Consider the following 21,469-nt stretch of genomic DNA (forward strand, 5'->3'; position numbering starts at 1 on the left):
GTTTTTTCTTTTAAAACATGCAAATATCATCACTCGTACACAAATCTATGCATGCTGTATATACTATGCTGTCAAATCCACCTACATTATGTATGTAAATCAACCTGCTATATAAATTTATTTGAAAAATCCATTACACTCTGCACCATCACTACTGTCATGAGGGAAATTAATATTCAACAGTCAACATTTTTTTTTCATTTAATATATTTCCAGTGCAGCTTTTCACATGAAATTTAGAACAGACATTGATATTAACTCAATAAAACTACAGTGATAAAGAAAAAAATTAATGATTCATTCCAACATTTTAATCCATAAAAAAATTATATGCAATAAAGTGGACACAGGAAAAAAAGAGTAGAAGAAGAAGAAAGAAAAAGCACTTAACCAGCTGATTCTGCTAACAAGTTGTCCTACCTTGGCTAATTCAAATCAGCTGGGTTAGTGCATGTTAGGTCAGTACTTCCACTCTTGAAAGAGAGTTACCTAACCACCTCTGAATGCAAGTGAACGAGTGATGGATAAGATAGTACTTTTATTGTTCCCTGAAGAGTAATTCAAATGTTACAGCCTCATAGAAATGAGTCAGTGCAAGTTATGTACTGTAAGTGCATATCTAAATGTCTACCTTCTGGAAAAGTGTCACAGAACGAGTCTCCTTTCAGGGGAGCCATTATAAACTGTAATGGCAGTGGGCAGGAATGACTCCCTGTAGTGTTTTTTTGTGGAGTGCAGAAGCCTCCGACTGAACACACTCTGTTGTTTAACCAGTAGGTTGTGCAGGGGATGTGAGCAATTGTCCATTATGTTGAGTAGTTTATGGAGCATCCTTCTCTCAACAACCAGCTCCGGGGGCTCCAGAGTAGTCCCCAGTACAGAGCCAGCCTTTCAAACCAGTTTGTTTAGTTTTTTATTGTCCCTAGCTCTGATTCTGCTGCCCCGACAGATGACTACAAAGAAGATAAAACAAAACCCTTTTTATTCATTGAACTATATTGACTCATTTATATATTTATACTTGCATATCATGTCTCAATTATTTATTTCAGATTCATTGCAGGCATATTTATTTATTCATGACTGAGTTTATTTATTTATTACTGACTAAAATGGGATTCCATAGAAAGTGAGTATATAAAGATGTATTGTGAACTATACACTGAGTAAACTGTCCATCCTTGTACGTCCATTCAAGTCACATTTTTCACATTGTTGTATTTAACTTTGTGAGTGTTACTCACAAACATTCTAATCTTTTCATATTTCTGCGGCACATATAAAATTAATGTGGCTCCTTCTGTCTGTATTTATACCCAACGTGAGCTTCTTGTCAAATATCCTTGTTTTGACCTGTTGTCTCTTATTCTCTCTCTCCCCATGCCTCACCCTAACCGATTTTTCACCCCCCTGCTGTTTTGCTTTATCTTTCAATTCCTTTCTAAATCTTTTTTGCCTCCTTCATCCTTCCATCTCCCTTGATAATCATGTCACGTCACGTTTTCTGACGTTCGCCCTATGCTTTCTCCTTTTTTGTTTTTCTCTGTTGCATTTCCATTAATTTCCTCCTGTCGTCCCAGGCTATACGAGGGGAAGGAGCAGGCAGAGTTTGAGGAGTCGCTGAGGAGGCTTTTCGAGTCCATCAACAGCCTGATGAGAACAGACTACACCACCACTCTATTGCTGAGGGTAATCATGCACACTCACCCAGCCTCATGCTTCTGCTTCTTGTGATCGTCTACCTTCCAGTCGGACTCTGTCTCATCGTCTTTCTCCTTCTCATGTTGCAACTTCTCTAATATGATCTCTCAATCAGATTCTGACCACATCACCATTCTGCTGCTTTAATGTCTTCCTCTCATTCATGCTACTTCCACTCAAACCGGCTGAGTCACAAAAAGTTAGGCAGAGAAAAATAAAACCAATCTTTTGTCACACTTGTGATTAGAGACTCCTTGATGGCAAAGTCACCTTTTATTTCTACTTCCAAGACAGTAATTTAACAGTGTTTACTTTTGGTGCGTGTGTGTGTGTCATCAGGTTGCTGCTCTGAAGTACCTGCCAACAGTACTTCATGATGTAGAGAAAGTGTTTGATGCCAAACTCCTCAGGTAAGTTTAGACAGACACACAAACACAGTCAGACACACACACACACTAGTACTTATCTTTGGTCTCATACAGGGACACTGACAGAGAGGATGTATGGGAGCTTTCAGCTTAGCCCACGTATTCCTCTTGGCTTTGTTCAGTGACCCCCATCCCTCTGTCATCCACACACTCCATCCTGGTTGAACCTTGCCTTCTTTATCAGGTCATAAAAATCTCATCAAACTGACATACACAAGGGCACACAAACAAACACACTCTGCACTTGAGTGGATTCAGTGAAACCATCAAACCAACAAAACCATTTGAAACCTCTTGTCTTCAGCCTCTCAAAGGGCAAAACGACTTGTTTAACCTCTCTTTGACCGAGGATCTTATCCTCATCCCAACAATTTCTGTTTCTACCTCTCTGTGACTTGTGTGTGCTTTTGGGGTATCCTCATCTGCCACTTCAGTCCCTAGAGTGGCTCAATGTCAACAAAGCCTCATCGATGTGCTACCTTTAACACCAGACACACACAAGTAGAAAGGTGATGAGGGGCAGAGAGTTAAAAGTCAGTGCACACATTCTCACTTTCTGTCATTCTTTTTTTTTTTTTTTCTCCTTCCACACACTTTCACTCACCCTTATTGTCTGTCTTCTTCACTTCTTTACACACACATGCACAAACATACCCGAGCCATCTAAACTTGAAAGTTAGGTCCCCATTGCATTCTTGATCAGAATTGCCTAAGGCAAAGTTTCAGAAAACAAGCTGTGTGAATTACAATCACCGTGCATGAGGTGGACATCAAAGCTTTGTCTCTGTTCTGTTCTGTTCTGTCTTCTGTATGGTCACGTTACGTGAAAGCTCACCTATAGTGTGAACCACAGAGTGGTACAAGCATATACATTATTATTTATGAATGGTTTTTTTTAGCTCTCTGTGTCCTTTGCATGTCCATGTGGGAATAGGCTGACATTTTGGGTTTTAATTAAATTCAGCTCGGATGATTAGTGGGCCTGATAAGTCTGCTCTGAGCCTCTGCGCCCGAGCGTGTCAGCTTATGCACATCAGAAGTCATGAAAACTTTTTTGTTATGTTTGGGTTTGGGAACAGAGGTGGTGCATTTCGTTCAAGCATACCATTACTGAAAGTGCTTCTGCAACCTGTGTGGCATAATTTAAGAAGACAAAGTGAGAGACAGAAAAACAAACGCAGACAGAGGGTTTGCCATGCTCTAAGCATTCAATCTTTCTAAGTAGGATCAGGGCTTGCAACCAGCCTGTTTAATTATTCTAAAATTGAATTTGTGGGTGGGGGATGACTCAAACCTGTGTCTTCATTAATGCGCGTTTAGGCTGTTGCTCATTTGTTTTCATACAGCATGCACTGCTCTGCTCATGTTTGTGCTGCATAACCATTGCTTTTAGTGGTTGCTTTTTTGATGACGTTAAAGAAGAGATGTTTTAAGCTGGACTAAGTGAGATGTGGTTGTTGTTGTTTTTTAATCTTTGAATCAATTACATGGTAGAAATAATTAGAGGAGGGGATTCTTTTTTTATTAAAATTCAAAACACATGCAACAATCTGTACAAAATTATTCTTGAATATTTATTGTGCTCATTTTCAAGTAAACAAACCTGTTGCTCTTTTCATATAATGATCTTTCTGATTATTTATTCCACCGCCTCTTGCCTTTTCTCTCCAGTCAGTTGCTGCATGATTTTTATTCCTGCATCCCCCCTGAGAAACTCCAGAAACAGAAGGTGTCCTCCATGACTGAAATCGTCAGCAGCCAACTCTTTCAGAGACAAGGTGGGTCAGATTTTTCCAGGTTCAGGCCTCTGCACTAAGCTGCTAACCAGCAGACTTAAAAGTTGTGTGAAGAACCAATTACAGATGTGCACAGTACCAAACAGCTACAGCTACTAGGTTTTTCACTGTGAAATCCTATAGAGCATTAGTTTTTCCTTGCTTAAAGGTTACATTAAAAGGTCTATTATTCAGTGAGCAATTCCAGCCCAGCAACAGGGTCCATCCAGCTGTTTCAACTGTACTTTATGACCAGTAAGGGAGTTGCTTTGCTTTAAAGGTTTTATCATGATACATCGCAGTGGATAAAAGTGTGGTGCTAATACTGCAAGGGTAATGTTCCATTCCCTGTAGGGCAATCTAGTAAAGCGCTTTGGATAAAAGCATTAGCCAAATGGTGAAAGGGCGTACTTGTGTTTATGCATTTATTTGGTTTACTACGACTTACACATCAATCATGTCAATTTAATTTACATAGAACAAATGTGACGTGTTACATAATTTCTATCACAATCTCTCTTTCTTTTGAGATAAAGAAAGGAATATGGATATTTGATGTTGACGCTAGCACACAAGTGCTGCTATGTTCTCCTCCACTGACATTACAATCAGTGCAATGGACCCCAGTCAGATACCATCTTATTACAATCAGCACAAGTGGCATCTATTAATGTACTCCTCTGCTGATGATAAAGGGTACATCGAGTCACGCTTGCTGAGATCAAACAGTCCTGAGGCTAAAATAACATTGAGCTAAAGAGGTATTTGTTAGTCATTGGCAGTACCTGACAGTTTTCTTTTGTCCTTGCGGCACTGACATTCCCTCTTCAGCCAGACTGAAAATGTCCATGAACCTTATTGCAAGAGGAAAATGAGAATACTATTCACGCCTCAGTGGGTGTTGGTGGTGAATATAAAGAAAGATAAGTGTTATCCATATTAATGTCACAGGTGATACTTGCTGTCTGCCAAAAGAGAAGAAGTAATATCATCTAATGTTTGAAGCAGATGCAATAAGACAAAGTGTTTTCAGAGCGCTGCAGCTTCACTATCATTAACATGTCACTCTTGATGGCATGTCTAGTCTTCTTTCACATGATTTTGACTAGATTTGGTATAATTGTCAGGAACACATGAGTTTGTCTGTATCAGTCCTTTTAAAGTGCACTACACATCGATGATCGCACACTCTGCAGCAATCACTCCACCCCCTACCTCTGTTCAGGTCTATTATGTCTGTCTAATCTGCTTGTAGTGGGCCGATGACATGATGATAGAAGATAGAATGGCCTAATGTTGTGCTGCTGTATAATCCAGACTCGATAATGGTGGCCAGAATCAGGCCTCTGCAGTGCAAACGGAAGAATTCGATGTAGACTGTGAGTGATTGTGATAGACCAACTTTGGTTTAAGACAAAAATGGGTCTGAATTGGGCTGAGAGATACATGCTCAGCTATGCTGGACATATGTCATGGTCATTGCTCCATGTGTCAATGAATGCATTCTCATACACAACCTGCAAACACATTTGTATGTATTTGTTTCAGAGTGACTGATGACATTATAGCTGGATGTAAGTGTATTTGTGTATTTCAGTGTTTGTGCAGTGATGCATGCTAAATGGGTGTGTGCATTACCCTCAGTGTTGTTTTTGCCCAGTGTAGCAGTGGGTCTGCTCATCAGTCAGTCGCTGCCAGCCAAGTCAGTAGCCGGTCTGGGATACGGTCCTTTAGTATTGATCCTGGCTCAGATGATTGATTCCCTAGGGAGCAAGCGACAGGCTTGGCCCTCTGGCTAGCTGTCAACATGCTCAGAGTTACACTCCTTCACCAGGAAAGGAAGGGAAGAGAGGGTAAAGTGATGAAAGTAACAGCAGAGGGAGCAGTGTTGATGACAAGTAGAGAAAGAGCGTGCAAGATAAAGAGAGAAAAATCAAAGGAAAGTAGGGCATCATGCCCAAATGCTATATATCAATTTTGGCAAACAAAGACCAGTCAATATGTGAAGAACAGATGCCTTTCCTACAACTATTTTGGAAGCAAAGCTTTGGAAATGACTTTTAGCTCCAGTCATAGCCCACAAAGTGGTTTGAAATCATGCCAAGAGTCATTGAGGGCTAAGGTTTATTGAAATTGTGTTAAGTCTCCATTTGGAATAAAAGTATTCAAATGCAAAAATGACAGATTGAGTCAGGCATAGGTAGCAGAGACCTCAAGGAGATAAGAACAAACAATGAAAAAATAGAGGAGTTCATTTCAGGAAGGGGCAGGGGTTAGCAAGGGGAGAAAGGAAGAATCTTTGGGAAAAAAGGAATTGAGACTGGGATGAGAGGAAAGACGGATGACAAAATGATTGGTAAAGGTGGGGCGGGGGCAGAGGGACTCGTAAAGGGATCGGAAAGATGGATGACAGAGGCGTGGGGAAGAGACAAAGGCTGGTTGGAAAAGACGGAACAAGGGATTTGAGACAGATAAAGTGGGAGGAGGGGACAGGTGGATTGTGGTGCTGAACAAAATGGCTCAGGAGGATGGAAAAATAAGAATTTGTGAGAGTAAGAAAGAGACTGGTCTCGTTTTGCTCTTAAACTGTCCTAAAGTGATTTAAGTTTAAGGCCTGCTCACATGCAATCTATCAGCAAACCTGCATTCTGTTCGTAGAAACATAGCCGTTCCGGTGTCTCCTCTCCATCCCTTGGCATGCTGCGTATTTATTTCTTCCTTCATTTATACATTGGTCCATTCTATTTTGATCCCTGCCTTGCCAAATGAGGGCTGACACTCGGTCTAATTGAGATGCATTTTAGCATTGGGATGCTAATCAGAGGGCTTGTATGATAGGGTGCCATTCGCTCAGTAGGCTGAAATATGCAGCAGTGCTAAATTATATATTTATTATAGCTAATGGCCCCCGGTGTCCCATCACTGCATTGCAATACATATTTAATAACCCCTACCTGTCTGTTGGACTGTCTGTCTGAGCAGGCCTGCCAAGCTCGTTCTCGGGGGAAAAGTGTCAAGACACTGACAGTGTAGGAGATGGTGTGTGTGTGTGTGTGTGTGTGTGTGTGTGTCAGTATGAGACAGGAGATCAATGATCTTAGGGATAATTATTTTTGATGTTGACAATGTATAAAAAATCTGAGCATTTATTTTGGATATAAAAGAGCAGATTAAAAAATACAAAAATCTAGGTTTTACTTGGATTCTAAAAGTACTACATGCAATGCAACCCTTCTATATTTTAGCTTATTTTTTTATTTATTTATTCATTTTTATTTACAATACTTGGAGGTGCATAATGAGCTGCACCTTTGCGTCTGCATGACAGTTTCTTTCCTCACTGGAAAATTTTCTGAGCTGTCCTCATTGAAAGAGGACATTGTTTACTGCAAACTACATTGGTCAGCATTTTCTTTTAGCAGAAAACACCAGAACTTTCAAGAGCGGAAAAACTAAATCGGGATGAGAATTGGTTTAAATAAATCTGCTTCTTTCTGAAAAAATATCGTAAACATGTATTTGGAGGAACATAAATCAAAAACCCAGGAAAAGTCCCACACACACACTGTGTGTGTATGTAAGATTGTTACATGGTTGTATGTAAGGTCGTTTTTTTTTTTGCAGTTTTTCAGTAGGAAAGCAGTTGCTATTTCTGTAAGGAGGTCCCTTCACTTAGTCACATGTATTAATTTTTCTCCAACCCTTGTCTGAAATGAATGTATGTGTGCATGCATGCATGCATGTATATCTATGTGTGTCCAACTGATTTTGCCTGTCCATGTGTTTGGCTTTCTCATCCAGGGTTGCATCCAGTGTTTGAAGGGATTGGATTTTTTGTTTTTTCTCTAGCTCAAAAATATTCCTGATTTATTCAACAAACACTCCTGGGATTAAGGATCTTGGCAAGCACATACTGTATACACAAACTCACACACAATGCACCAATATGGATGCTGGCATGCTTGTGCAGATACACATGTGCATCCTGTCATATGGGTTAATCTGGTTTTGAGACTAAATTAAATTTTCCGAGGAACATTATGGCTCAGTTTAGTCGAATTATAATGCCGTCAGGCAATCACTGTGACAGATTGAGAGCATCAACACTGATAAAGGGAGGAAAAAAAGAAGAAGAAATCAGGAGAGCAAAGAGCAGAGGGACAGAGGGATGAGTCTGTCATTTTGTTTGCCCACTCATTTTCCAAAGCTGGTCAAAGTCCATGATTCATTCCACTAACCCTCTGTATTTTCTCAGCCAGGCTACAATTTCCCGTCCTCCATCTATATATCTGGACACAAGACTGTAGTCATATCACTCTTATAGTGCATATGAAATAGATTAAAGTAAATCAGGAAAACTGCCTGTGAAGAACATTTTTTATTCATTGTTCACATCAGCCTCTAGAGACAGCAGCGATCTCATTACTAAAATTGCTTGCATTTTACTGCCGAGCATTATACAGTATTGTTGACATTGTTCACACCCATGTCTGTATTTCCCCCGCTGTGCTTAACAGATGCATGTCAGCGCTTGATGAATATGGATGAGTGATGTGCTGTACAGTTATTATTGTCAGGATTTAATCAGCACTGAGTGATTTCAGTTGTCCGCACATCCTCTACCAATCAGCATTAGTGACAGGTCACTTTGGGCCTCAGTTATAATGATACTAAATGTGGTTTGCTACGTTTGTCTTCTAAGACAGTTTTCGATTAGATATTTCCAAGAAACCAATTAGCCAATTAAGTTCTTTTTCTCCATGTGGTCTGATACAAAGCTGTGTTCGTATATTACATTAACTAAATGCCAATGTTTTTAATGGCGGAAAGATGGTGTGTGTGATAAACAGGCTTCCCCCGAGGGTAAGCAAGTGTTTGCATGTGCCACAAGGGACCTGGATTTATTGTTATGTATTTCTCCCAGCCTTTCTCAAAGCAGCTGGTTTAGCTGTAATTTCAAATCTGTCAACTCAACTGCTGCTCAGGGTGCGTGTGCATGTGTGAGTATCAGGTTGCTCGGTGGTCCAATAAGCCCCCACCCCCATGTGGCGACATGCTGTCCTCGGTTATATAGCCATATTAAGTGACAGACATGTGAGTCACAAAAAAACAAAATTGTCATAGGCTGCTGTGTTCCCCTCAGGCTGTCTGAAAAGTGCCTCTTTCTGTTCTGTTTCTGCTCCACTCTGCACCTCATGAACTACAGTATTTTTTGTTTACTGCTCTCTCCTCTTCTTTCCTCTCCTCTCCTCTCCTCTCCTCTCCTCTCCTCTCCTCTTCTTACCTCCTCCTGTGCCCTGCTGTAATATATTATTTTATGCTGTTGCATTACATTAGTTTTTGTTACATCACATTAAGGTTCATGTCACGCTTTACAGTAACTGCACCGAAATCACATTCACAAACACCCAGCAACTGCCTACCTACCTGCCAGAGAATTATGAATATATATTGGCTACAAGAAATGGTGTGTGTGTGTGTGTGTGTGTGTGTTAATATGGGTTTGGTTGTTTGACAGCAGCAGAGCCATCTGCCATAAATGATTTTTGACTGTTGTTGTACAGGCTGACCCAATATAGCTCTGCTCACTGTAGAGCTGTGGGTTGATTGTTGCACAAGGTTAATGAGAGAGACAGAGAGGGAGAGAAGATCGTAGAGTCTGCAGAGACTGCAGTTTGGGAAGTTGTAGATGAAACAATGGGAGAAAAGAGGGATGGATGAGACTAATGGAGCAAAGTGAATGGAGTTTAATCATTTTGGGAAATGCCTCTGTCTCACACTTTCCTTCTATCTCATTTATATTCTGATCCATGTGTCTGTGTCTGTTGGTTGGTCCCAATGGATACTAGACAAGAACAGTAGAGGGATACAATGGTCAGTGTATAAACACACTCACTTACTAATTTAATTTGGTACAGATGTGAGACACACGCAACCTGACAAAACTGCTTGGTGCTTTTAATAGCTTTCCACTGGGCGGCTAAGTGGCGGTTTTCTTTTATATGTTTCTCAGGTTACAGCAAAATAACATTTCTGGGATTGTTAAGAGCTTAATGATCCCCGTTGGGACACTGGGTCATTATGCAGTGGATGGCATTGAAGATATTACGACAAATGATTTCAACACTTCAGGAAATTGGAGATAATATAAAGAATAAGTGAATAAAGATTTACAGACTGAGCATGTGAATCACAGTTGTGTTTTTATCCTGTTATCCAATCTGAATTACAACAAAGCAGGATTTAAAAACTGAAATCAGATAAAGGGGTAAACAGAGCCGGCAGCTTTGTGATATATTACTCCCCTATTAGAAGACACTGGGAGTAAGCATGCCCATCAGTCAAAGCAGTGAGATGTTCACTGTGAGACATTGATCTGCCATTGATCTGCCTTGGTTAAATTGATAAAAAATGCTGTAGCAACAGACTTATTGGTCAATCAATTTAATAGTCATATGGGAGACAGAGGAGGAAGGCAAAGATGAGGGGTGGCAATTAGTGGGTGACTCAGACAGTGACTAAGACAAGTGGAAAGAAAGATAATTCACAGGCCATGAAAGACAGTGTGAAATAAATAAAAGCTGCACCTACAAGCAACACTCAGGGGATTATCTGAACAGTAACAGCAGTATCTTGTGCTTGTTAGTCTCACAACAAATCTTTGTTTAAGTGGTAAACATGACAATCATGCCCAGTTCTGTCTGGGCTATTAAGCAAATATCAACACCTACATGGTGTTATGCATCTCTATTGTTCTTAATTTCTTGTCAGGTTCAGATTTTTTTAGATGTGTGTCTGTGCGTGTGTGTACACTTAAAGAAAACATGAAGAGAAGCAATTAAACTCAAGACAGAACCCTTTACTGTGATTGTGTTTACTTTGGTTTTGCTGACAGTATTTGTTCTGTGCCAGATATTATCAACATCACAGCAAACATCACAGTGAAAAATGCACTTTCAGGCATCATATCTACTGTGTGTATCACCATCATTCAATAGTGCACTCCATCATCTGTAACTTATCGGCCTAGGATTTTTGGGTGGCACTCACAATATTCACATAGACAATTTTATGCAGGTCTATGAAAAATATATTACCCCAGTAAACCATGTTGTGACAGCTTGCTTGCTTTTACAAATCATACATGTCAAATATATTTTTACTATGACACCAAATCGAACCAGTGATTTAAAAAAAAGACCAACAGCCTGGGTGGGATAGGAACAACCCAAATATGAACAGAGGAAATGTATGACTTTAAATTTCTAATGGGGTTTAAAGATAGAGCAACAGAAAAGTGAGGAAGGAGGGAGGAAGACAAATGGAGGATGGAGGGAGACTGGATGAGAGGAGACACCCACAGTGACACGGAGAGATGAAAAACCTGCTGAGAGAGATATTTAGTCATCACCAAGCAGGAAGACAGTTGGCGTGGTCCCAACCCCCTCTCAACTCGAAAGATTTACTTGTCGTTGCGCCTCTAAACCTCCTCATTATCATCTTTTCTATCACTCTATCTTCCTGAAAGCAAGGCACGACAACCAAAGGGAGGGAAAAGAGAGAGAGGGATAAGAAAAAAGGGGACGACGCCCCTGATTTACATGCCTCTTAGAAACGGAGATTGCATCTCATTATCATGTGCTATAGTTTATTGTGTTTGGCTGTCAAATTGGAAAAAAATGGAACAGAGAAAAGATGAGCTGGATGCTGAGCCATCATAGCTGCTCTCTTTGCGGTGGCCTGCCAGCACTGGCGGCTGTCTGCTCTCCCAAACTTGGTAACCCAAACACATAACCACACTCTCACACAGGCACAAAAAGATTTCAGTTCTTACACATCAAATAGCGTTGAAGCACCAAATCAGACACGAAAAGGACAATTCACACTTGGGCACACAGAGACACATTGGTATTAATAATCAAAGGGAGATTACAGCCAGAATAAACAGACATTTCCATTGAATATAGATGAGTACTTGAAGCATCGTCTGTGTACGTTTTGAACGTGTTGTGTGTTGTGCGTGAGCACCTGTGTGTATTCCTCTTCCTCTGAACAAGTGTGTCTTTCTGTCTCTTTGAACAAGTGTGTATATCTGCACACGGTGAAAGCTAGATGAGAAAAAGTTAAAATGCATCCCAGTGTTTGCCTCAAGACCTCAATTTCCATTTGTCTGTCAGTACCTTTTGGCGAAACTTTCTTCCACAGCAAAGCTGAATTGATTTACTGCATTGTTGCACCGCAGGCTACAACACAGAACATACAACTAAATCACACAGGCAAGTGGAACATAGAAACAAGTGTGCACAGGGATGTGCAACCTTTGGTGCATTCACTAATGTTAATTTTAGTCGTATGTCAAGTTGCACCTTTTCCATTTTGAATTAGTTTGTAAAAGTTTTTTTCATAATTATGTTATATCAAACCTGTGAGCAAAAAGCAACGACTGCATCAGTTCAGAGGCATTTTTTTTGGCCTTTTCTCTGGTGTCTTTTGCACAGTTTCTCCCTTTCATCTCCCCTGTCACCCCGAAACCCTTGCCTTTAGTTGAGCTTCTCAGGCAGTGTCTATTTTTTGGCTACTTTGATACAAAGTAGCCTTCAGCAAGTTCCAACAAACAGACCTCTGCAAAAATGGTTTAAGGTTATAGGATTAGGGCCATGACTGGGGTTAGACTCTGCCAATCCCTACAAAATATGCCGGATTTGCATGCAGCCTGAAAAGAAGTTCTGTAAGAGAGACTCAGTCCAGTGCAGATCTAGACCACATTGCACATGTGTTATATTCACTGAGAAGGCAGGTTAAAAAGACTGTGATAACACAAAGCTGTTGATTTGTTGGATCACTTATTAGGTGGCAAATTGCTGATATATTACTGAAAGTTTGTGTTGAAATGAATTTTACCTAAAATGAGAGGGGACATGTTAAATAAGAGGTAGAAGGGTCAACAGAGAGAAAAAAACAAGATGGGAAACGACAAGACAAGATTTAGATGGAGAGGAAGCAGATTGCATTGCACATAGAGGACTACCGCAAAGAATAGAAATAGAAAGTGAGACACACACACACATAGGCAAGGCAAGGCAAGTTTATTTGTATAGCACAATTCGTACACAAGGCAATTCATAGTGCTTTACAGAGGCAAGGAAAAACATTTGACATTAAGACAAGCAATAGCAATAGAAATAAAAAATTAAAAAGAGAAGAACATTTAATTAAAAACATCAGAATGTCATTTAAAATCATTAAAATAGCAAATTTGAAAACAATTTAAAACAATAAACGAATCACTGGATTATGATTAGAAATTCTTTAAAAGTTCTTTAAAAGAGCTCAGCCATAAGCACGTGAAAATAGAAAAGTTTTTAACCTGGATTTAAAAGTGCTGAGTTGGGGCACATGAGTGAAAGACAGCCAGGAGTGAGGATACAATGGCAGAATCTTCAGATATGAGGAAGCATTTTGCTTTTGTGCAAGGGGAATTATTATTGTTAATTGAATTTTGCCTCTAGTTTAAATGAGGTAAAATTTCAGTTCAGGTTCAGACTCAGCCAATATGATGACTCAGTCAAGAAATAAAATCCCCAAAATCACAGTATGTGCTCTTGCAATATCTCTTTAAAAAAAAAAAAAGTCTGAGAAGAAATGTAGGAGGCATCCATCATGTTTGATTGGATCACTGATGTGATCCATTGTGAGGAGTCACTTATTCATTATTGTGGAAGTTTTTTTGAAGATCTCTCCGTTGGTACAAACTTCTTCACAGAGAGTGTACAGTTAACGACAGTGCCGCACCGCAGTGCAAGTGTTATAGAAATTGAAGTTGAAATAGCAATAATTTCAAATGCCCTCTTAGAGAATGATGATAAACCTGGGACCTCCACATCATTGTAGCAGGTGTTTTTACAAGAGTGAAAACCTGGAGGACCGTGGTGCAGTTCAAAGAAGTCTCTGAGAAGGCCACCTTTGAGGCTGAAGCAGCAGATATTAGCATTCCTGATGTTATTCCAGGCCAGGCAAGGTGCTGAGAAATACCTGCAAAGTTAAAGGCGCTGTTCCACATCAGTGACTGCCACAGAGTCTGGAGAAGCATTACCGAGGCAGCCTGTACTTCATCATTTTTTATGCTCATATTCAGGATCTCAAGAGGCCTTTTGAAGGGAAGGGGAACTTAAATAAAATCAAAACAGACAATCCCAGCCCTGACCAATCTGAAGATGAGCAGGCTTTGGGAGTGTTTATAGATTTCAATAAGTTTTCTGAATTTTAAGATGAGAAACAGCCGCTGACTGAACTAATGTGTGTTTTACTCTGCAAACAAAAGCCCCAAGAGGAGTGCAGGTTATACAGAGAGTGTCCAGGAAGCATGAGTCTCTGGTGGTTGTTCCATCACTATTCAAACTAGGGGAAAATATAAACACTTCCAGTGTCGGCATGCCCTGTAGAAAGGTCGACCAGATTGTGTCATTGTGGAAAATGAAATTGCAGCAGTCTATGGTACATAAAATGTGAGTGTGCCTCCTGTTGTTGTTGCTGAAAGTTGTCTTTAATTAGAAAATAACCACAATGAAATGGGAAATAAAATTAAGTTCAGCTGCCGTCTGGAGCTTTTTGTCCAACATGTCGCTATTACGCTGTGATAAAATCAGTGTGCAGTGACAGTGCTTCAGTCAATGTGTTCTTCATCTTCCTGTTCTTTCACTCAACGGGTTACCTTTTCAACCCGTCCCACCTGCTCTCTATTTTGCTTTGTCTCCCTCGAACCACCTCAAAATATCAACGGGGTTTGTTTTTCAGATCTGTAGAAATATAAATGCATGTAGCTTTGGGGTCATTTCACCAGGAAATTGAGCTCTCCATAGGTTGCACGTTACATCCAGCCCCAGGAAGGCAGATGGATTAATTTCCATGCACCCCACACGCAACAATACTGCTATAAAACACTCATTGTTTTCTCTATCTGAAAGGACACAAGATGATTAGTTTATGCTTTGATGTATTAAAGAGATTTAGCACTTTCCACTCAAAACAGAGCCATCCTCTATCTTTCTAAAGGGCACAGACCCGGAGGCATCCCTGTTTTATCTTCTTTAATTCTGACAAAAGGATCTCTTCATTTCAAGTTGTTTATTATACGTCATGCTAAATTGAACTGAATGACAAACTAAAGTAGTATGTCAAGCTCCTCCACCTGTCTAGGCCCCTCCTCCGTCTTCCTCTCCTTGTCCTTCCTCTATTCATTAAGGGCATTTGGTGACTCATGCATTTACCCCTCTCTGCATGTTTGTGTGATTGAGTGAGTGTTGTGATGAGGGTCCACTCAGCAGGCGTGCAGGCTTGGCTCAGTTAATAATGAAACTAACGAGCATCAGCCCAAATGAGCTTTTAATGGGCTCCGTCTACCTGCGGCTACAAGAGAGGAATGGAGTATAGGAAGTTGAGGTGGGGGTCGGGGGCAGAAAGATGGAGCAAGAAGAAGATGAAGAAGGGTAAGAACATGTAGACATGATGAAAAAAATATCGAGGATCAAATCACAGTTTTCTTAGATTATACGCATCTGTGATTGCATCATTTATTTCTGACCTGTAGTATCTATTTTAATCAATATACTGTAGCCTTAGACTTCTAAACAATATCAGAGGAGACTTTTGGTAGGATGGCTTTCTTAAAAATCAATAAAGCTGTCAGAGCGTACCTAATCAAATGGCCAGTCTCATCGTTAAATCATCATATGTCCACAGAACACTGTACATTTTTAGAAGCCTTGTTTTGTGACAGCAAATAAGATGAAAAGTTTGTAGTGGAAGTGGAAGTGTATTTTTTTTTTTGAAGCAGATTGTTAGAAGTGTTACGTTTGAATATTATTCTTGTTTGCAGCTGAAAGGGAGCACTGTTTTTCTGTTTTTCTGTTTTTCTTCCTTGTTGGTGCACTGAGGATATTGTGGGACATCAAATAAACAAATTCATCAATCTGAAAACTCAAGGCAACATAAAAATGATCTTTGATCTTCTCTTCTTAAGGAAAGGTGCAAAGCCTCACATACATCCTTTAATTTACTCAGGTCTGCTTGAGTACTTAGTCCCCCTTCCACTACAATACTTTCTGCATTATTTTAGTCCCTCAGTGATTCCCTCTAATTCCTAGAATGACTTTGGGCAACCCCCATAGAAGAGCTGTGACCATCTAATGTCCATAAAGAATTTATAGAGCGTTAAACACCATGTGTGTAGTATAAAAATAGAACCGAATGTACAGTAGTTTTGACTATGTATATATTTAACATTAATACAATCATTTTAGTGCTCTTCAGTTTGACATAATCTTTTATGGATGCAATTATGGATGATGTATTGCATCTGTGGCCAAATTACCACATGAATTAACTAAGGATTAGGATTAATCAGAGAGATGGGGAAGAGAAAATGTTAGGCCATGGTGATTGATGTGTTGACTGTGTGGCTGACAGAGCAGCAGACATGCATGGAACTGTAAATAGACACTTGATTGATATCTCTCCGTTGTGCAGTCTGGGGTTAAGGTTGAATTTCCTCTTCAGGGTGCAGTGGCATCATCACTCATAGATGTGTGGGCACAGCTGTCTCCACAGGTGCTGCACCAATTGATGTTCAGTCCGGGTTTTTCAGAGAGGAAACACATTAAAGAAAATACTGATGTTGTGACTGTTTGCGTTTGAAGCATTCTTATCTTTCAGAGCCTTGCCCTAAAAGAAGTAAATACAACATCACTCTTGCGTACACTGTCTCACAATATCCAATTTTTCTCACTGACTGGAAAGTTTTCTTTCTCAGAGTGACACCTAGTTTGTGTGCATGTTTATTATTGTGTTTCTGCTTATTGAACCTGTCACCATGTGCGTTTTTTGTTTTGTTTCACAGAGTGCCGTGATGTGTTGTTACCCATGATGCTGCGGGAGCTGAGCGGGGCACTGGTCACTATGGCTGATGGGCCTCATGATGAGAGAAGAAATAGTCTGGAGCTGCTCAACAACATCCTGGAAGTCCTTAGTAGGGAAAATGTGGTGAGACACACAGCAAGTTTGTCTGTAGTAAAGAACACATAATTCAGTAAATCCGACCTGCACTGAAAACTTATTGATGATCCGATTATCCGATCTGCTACATATGATCATGGTTCGGGTACAATTGCTAGGTTAAGTGCCCGTTAACAAATATGTTTTTGACCTTGCTCAAGGACAACCTGTTCCATGCCGTTGCATATAACACGACAAAATGCCATTCATAGCTTCTATTGAAGCAAGATGCCAAGCTCTCACGTCTTTCTTTCTCTCCGCATTGTCACCTCAGTTCTTTTATTTCTTTATTTCTTACATTGTTGAGGTCAGTCTGCGTATATCAAATGATGAACAGGTCTGGTAACTCGAGAATAATAAGTGTTAGGGTAAAGATTATCCTGCCCATGAATTAAAAATCACTGGATGAATTTGAACGACCCCTGAGCTTCAAACCACCCAAGTGAAACTTGTCTTGTCCAAAGAGTAGAGTAAATAGCCTTAAGCTGTTTTGTCCTCAGTCATCCAGTTGTGCAATGAAGCAGGCCTTGACCAATTAGAATTTAATTGATTTTGTTTCACGCATGTTGCATGTTAGTCTATCGAAACGAAATCCAGTCAGCTCCTGAACTAAACACCTTTAATGCCCACACATACACACAGAGCAAATACATCACCAGTATCCAGCCGAGGGCTTTTTAATTGCTCCTGCAAGTTGTTGACAGCCTGCTGAGTCTTTGAAGTGAAGGTATGGCCTTTTTCCAGCTCTATTTATTTGGATAACACTAATGAAGCATGAGCCAAGAGAAGAGAGACAGTGAGAGCAGAGAGAGAATTAATGAATGGAGTGGAGTGAATTTGATGAGACAAATTTGTGCCGGTTGAGGTATAAAAACGAAAGCAGGCGGAGTGTCAAAAGGACATGACGGATACAATAAAATAATGTGGAGACTACAAACCAGTGACGCACAGCCTCATACAGGCTTTATATCAAACGACATGAGGACAGAAGTCTAATACTGGATGACATATAAGTGTATACACACAAACAAACACTGTATTATTTATTATATTATTTCGTATACTGAACATTAAAGACACAGAGTGAGTATTGGCTCTGATATTTCATTCTAAATATAAATGTACTTCCTAAGGTACAAACATTGCAGTCGAATTAAAAAACATACATACTTCCTAGTGTGTGTGTGTGTGTGTTCTTACTGTAGACTCCACATAGTATAATTAATGCACATGCAGGACCTTGGCCATAACACTTCTGCACAGCCTTTAGGAAAAACCCAGACACTGTCCCAGACCCAGACAATGTGTGTACACAATGTGTATCATGACAGAGATTGTCGGGGGAAGGATGAAAAGCGGAAATGAAAAGTGCTTATGGCCACGCAGGAAGAATGAATGAATGGAAAAGCAGCACACAGAAGTAACAGCGAAACAGATGGAGGTGAAAATGTTTGTTTCATAGACAATAAGGTGGAAGGATTTTACAAGGAAACAATACAGGGAACTAGAGAGATGACATTGATGGAATTGGAAGAGGGCGACGGGAAAACAGATGGAGGGCAAATAACAGAAGAAGAGAAGGGAGAGCCTCACCTCCTCACCCTCCACCTCTTTTTTTTCTGCATCCTCTCCTTTGTTTTTCACCCATCTCTCTTTTCCTCGCTCTGGGTGGTACCTGATTAAGTTGTCACACCACAGATGTCTCCAAATTGGAAAGAGATACAGAAAGAGAGAGACAAAGACAGAAGACAAAGACGGCACGGCAGACAGATGCTCATATCTGTGGGAGAGTTTGTGTAGAATTTACAAGTAACTTTTGTTTGTGGATGCAGCTGCATTCATATGTGTGTGATAAAGAGAGAATACTAACAGAGAGAGACATGTCTCGCCAGAGCTTTCTTGCTTTTTCCTATCCCCTACCCCAAAACAATGTTTTCTGTTTTTATTTTATATATATATCATGTTGCCAGTCGAGACGATAAACCAGTCTATCTGCAGACTGGAATAAATGAACAGAGTATCAACTTCCACATGCCTTGCCTGCTGCAGGAGAGAGAGGGATCATTCTGTCTCATCTCTCATCTTCCTGCTTTGCGACGACTGTCTGAGAAAGTCTTTCTAGGAGACCAAAATACCTACAGTGAGCCAGAAAGATTTAGGCTTATTGGGATCAACAGCTGCGCCTCAACCTTAACTACACACGTGTGTGTGTGTGTGAGTTTGGGGTATGAAATTAAAATGGTATCCGAGCTGAAACACATGCTGTTATATTTTATCTTTTCTGTGTCCTGTAGCTGTGAGTCAGTGTTTTTAATGTGGTGTAATCTTTCCTACCTTATTCTGATCAGATCCTTCAAATTATCTGCCATCAGGCTAGCACACACACATATAGTCACACAGAGAAAAACAGAGTGGTGTGTTTGAAACTTTGAACTTGAGTCCTTTTTACCTACTTCTGTTATTTTTGGACCTTCCCACTTTGTTTTATGCTTTGCTGATCAGCTCATACAAGGACATACACACATATTTGGGTCACACTCAAACACACACACACACACACACACACACACACACACACACACACTCCCTGGAGCAGTAATGCAAAGGTGTGTTTGGATGTGGCAGATGCTTCACCAGTGAGTTACTGCCCCCAGGCAAGTCAGAGTCAGCCTCCATTCACCAATTCACTGTAGCATTGTGTGTCTTTGTCTGTGTGTGTGTCTGTGTTATGTCCTGTGTGCATGAATCCCTGACCCTGTGACGGTACATGGTTTACATATGCATGGTTACTTGTGAGAGAGTCATTTGGCCTATTTTTATGTGTCCTTAATTAGACCTCATTTCTCTATACAATCTGATTTCTGTTTTTTCTCTCATTGACAGATTTTTATGTTCAATGTTAATTAATTCAAGGTAAATAGAAAAGTGTTTTCAACTGTGTTACATAAAAGTACATATACCATGAGAGAGGATTTATGTATATCGAGTCTGTCTCATTGTGTCGTCTCAACATTTACAAGAGTTCCAAATATTAGTATTAGTATTAGTATATTAGTATAATATTAGTTTATGTAAATGTAAATGTGGACAGCTGTACATGTGTTATTGGGTGTATTAATTAAAAACTAGCGTGTCAACCACTTTTCTAACACAGCCAAATATCAAGCAACTGCAACAACATAAGACATAGCAGCCAGCTAATATTACTTACTAGTCCAAGAAATGCAGATGAGCATCTGTCTCGCAGCCTTTTATTTCACAAAGCTCTCGCAAACAACTGAAAGATTAACTTTTGTCCGGTGACCTCTTGCTTAGTTTCTCTTCTTAGCTTCCTCTGTCAGCGTCCACCTTCACCTCTGCCATTAAGTCTGCTAAAGGCTGCTGAGCCCAGCTACTTTGGCCACTCTCCCAGATTTGTTTCTGGGATGAGACTGACACTGCTCTCTGCCAGCATTCTACCCATCCTGAGACTAAAAACCTCCTCCCCCTGGCAGTCAAAAACTCCTGTGCTACAAGTGTAAACACCAGCACCAGTGCCCAGTCTGACCATGCCTAAGGGTTAGCTAACAGCAGCTACTGTTCACAGCAATTTACTTTACAGTCCATCAGGAAACTGTGTATTTACAGAGTTGAGGCAGATGCCAGAGGATGTAACGTAAGGGGAAACCAGAAAACATTTTCTCCATAAAATATGATTTATTTTCACCAATATCAGTCACCTTGTTGGTGTTGTGTGACTTAATGGCATAAAGCATTATGCACCTCACATGGGAGATCATCCATACATTGTGCAAGAACCAAGTACAGAGCACAGAGTGGGAATGAAAGAGGCACCATCCACTCTATCATAAACCAGTGCTGCATCAAAAATGTAAGGTTATTTTAAGGTAAAAAAATTACATGATGTTGTCTTAATGCCTAACAACACCACTGCAGATATCAATTTGAATTGAAAGACAAGTAGACACAGACTCTACATCTTATCCCCTTTGTTCCCCCTGTTCAAATGAAGTAAAGCAACATGACAGCACAGTGGCTTCAAAGGAAATGTCCACACTGGAGTTGATTAACTGAATGTTCTGGTGAGGCTGATTTTCTAAAAAGTAAAGTATAAATTCAGATACAGAAAACCATATTCTCTTTCTTGTTTCATCTGGTGTGCCATCCATCCATTCAGAGTCTGAGTGAAGCTTTGGACTACATGTGTGCAAACTTCACAGTCTTCACAGTAAGGAGACTGCATGAGAAGTGGCTGCACAAACAAAACCTGACGGGTCTCTGTTCTGCATGCATGTGTGTTTTCACTTGAAGAAGTCTAACAATCTTCTTTTTTTGGTCTGTTTTTTCCCCTCCATCCTTCTCTGTCATTCTCTTTGCTTTACTATGCTTTCTGTCTCTGTCTTTCTCAGGGAGAAACATTTCAACATATCCAGGACATTGTGGTGTCTCTGCTGAGGACCATCAACCAGACGGTCATCACAATGGGTCGAGAGCATGCCCTAATTGTAAGTACAT

At 40.2% G+C, this 21,469-nt stretch overlaps 1 protein-coding gene across 1 annotated transcript in view; it reads left to right on the forward strand.

The window, feature by feature from the left end:
- Nucleotides 1-21,469, forward strand: part of dock2 (dedicator of cytokinesis 2) — a 91,955-nt gene that overhangs the window by 22,491 nt on the left and 47,995 nt on the right. The window contains exons 22-26 of the mRNA XM_010749110.3: nt 1,581-1,689; nt 2,041-2,111; nt 3,801-3,907; nt 16,800-16,942; nt 21,364-21,459. Of these exons, the coding sequence (XP_010747412.3) occupies nt 1,581-1,689; nt 2,041-2,111; nt 3,801-3,907; nt 16,800-16,942; nt 21,364-21,459 (526 nt within the window). The remainder of the gene's footprint in view (nt 1-1,580; nt 1,690-2,040; nt 2,112-3,800; nt 3,908-16,799; nt 16,943-21,363; nt 21,460-21,469) is intronic.

The sequence above is a fragment of the Larimichthys crocea genome, chromosome I (genome assembly GCF_000972845.2).
Source record: "Larimichthys crocea isolate SSNF chromosome I, L_crocea_2.0, whole genome shotgun sequence".
In the NCBI taxonomy this organism is placed as follows: domain Eukaryota; kingdom Metazoa; phylum Chordata; class Actinopteri; family Sciaenidae; genus Larimichthys; species Larimichthys crocea.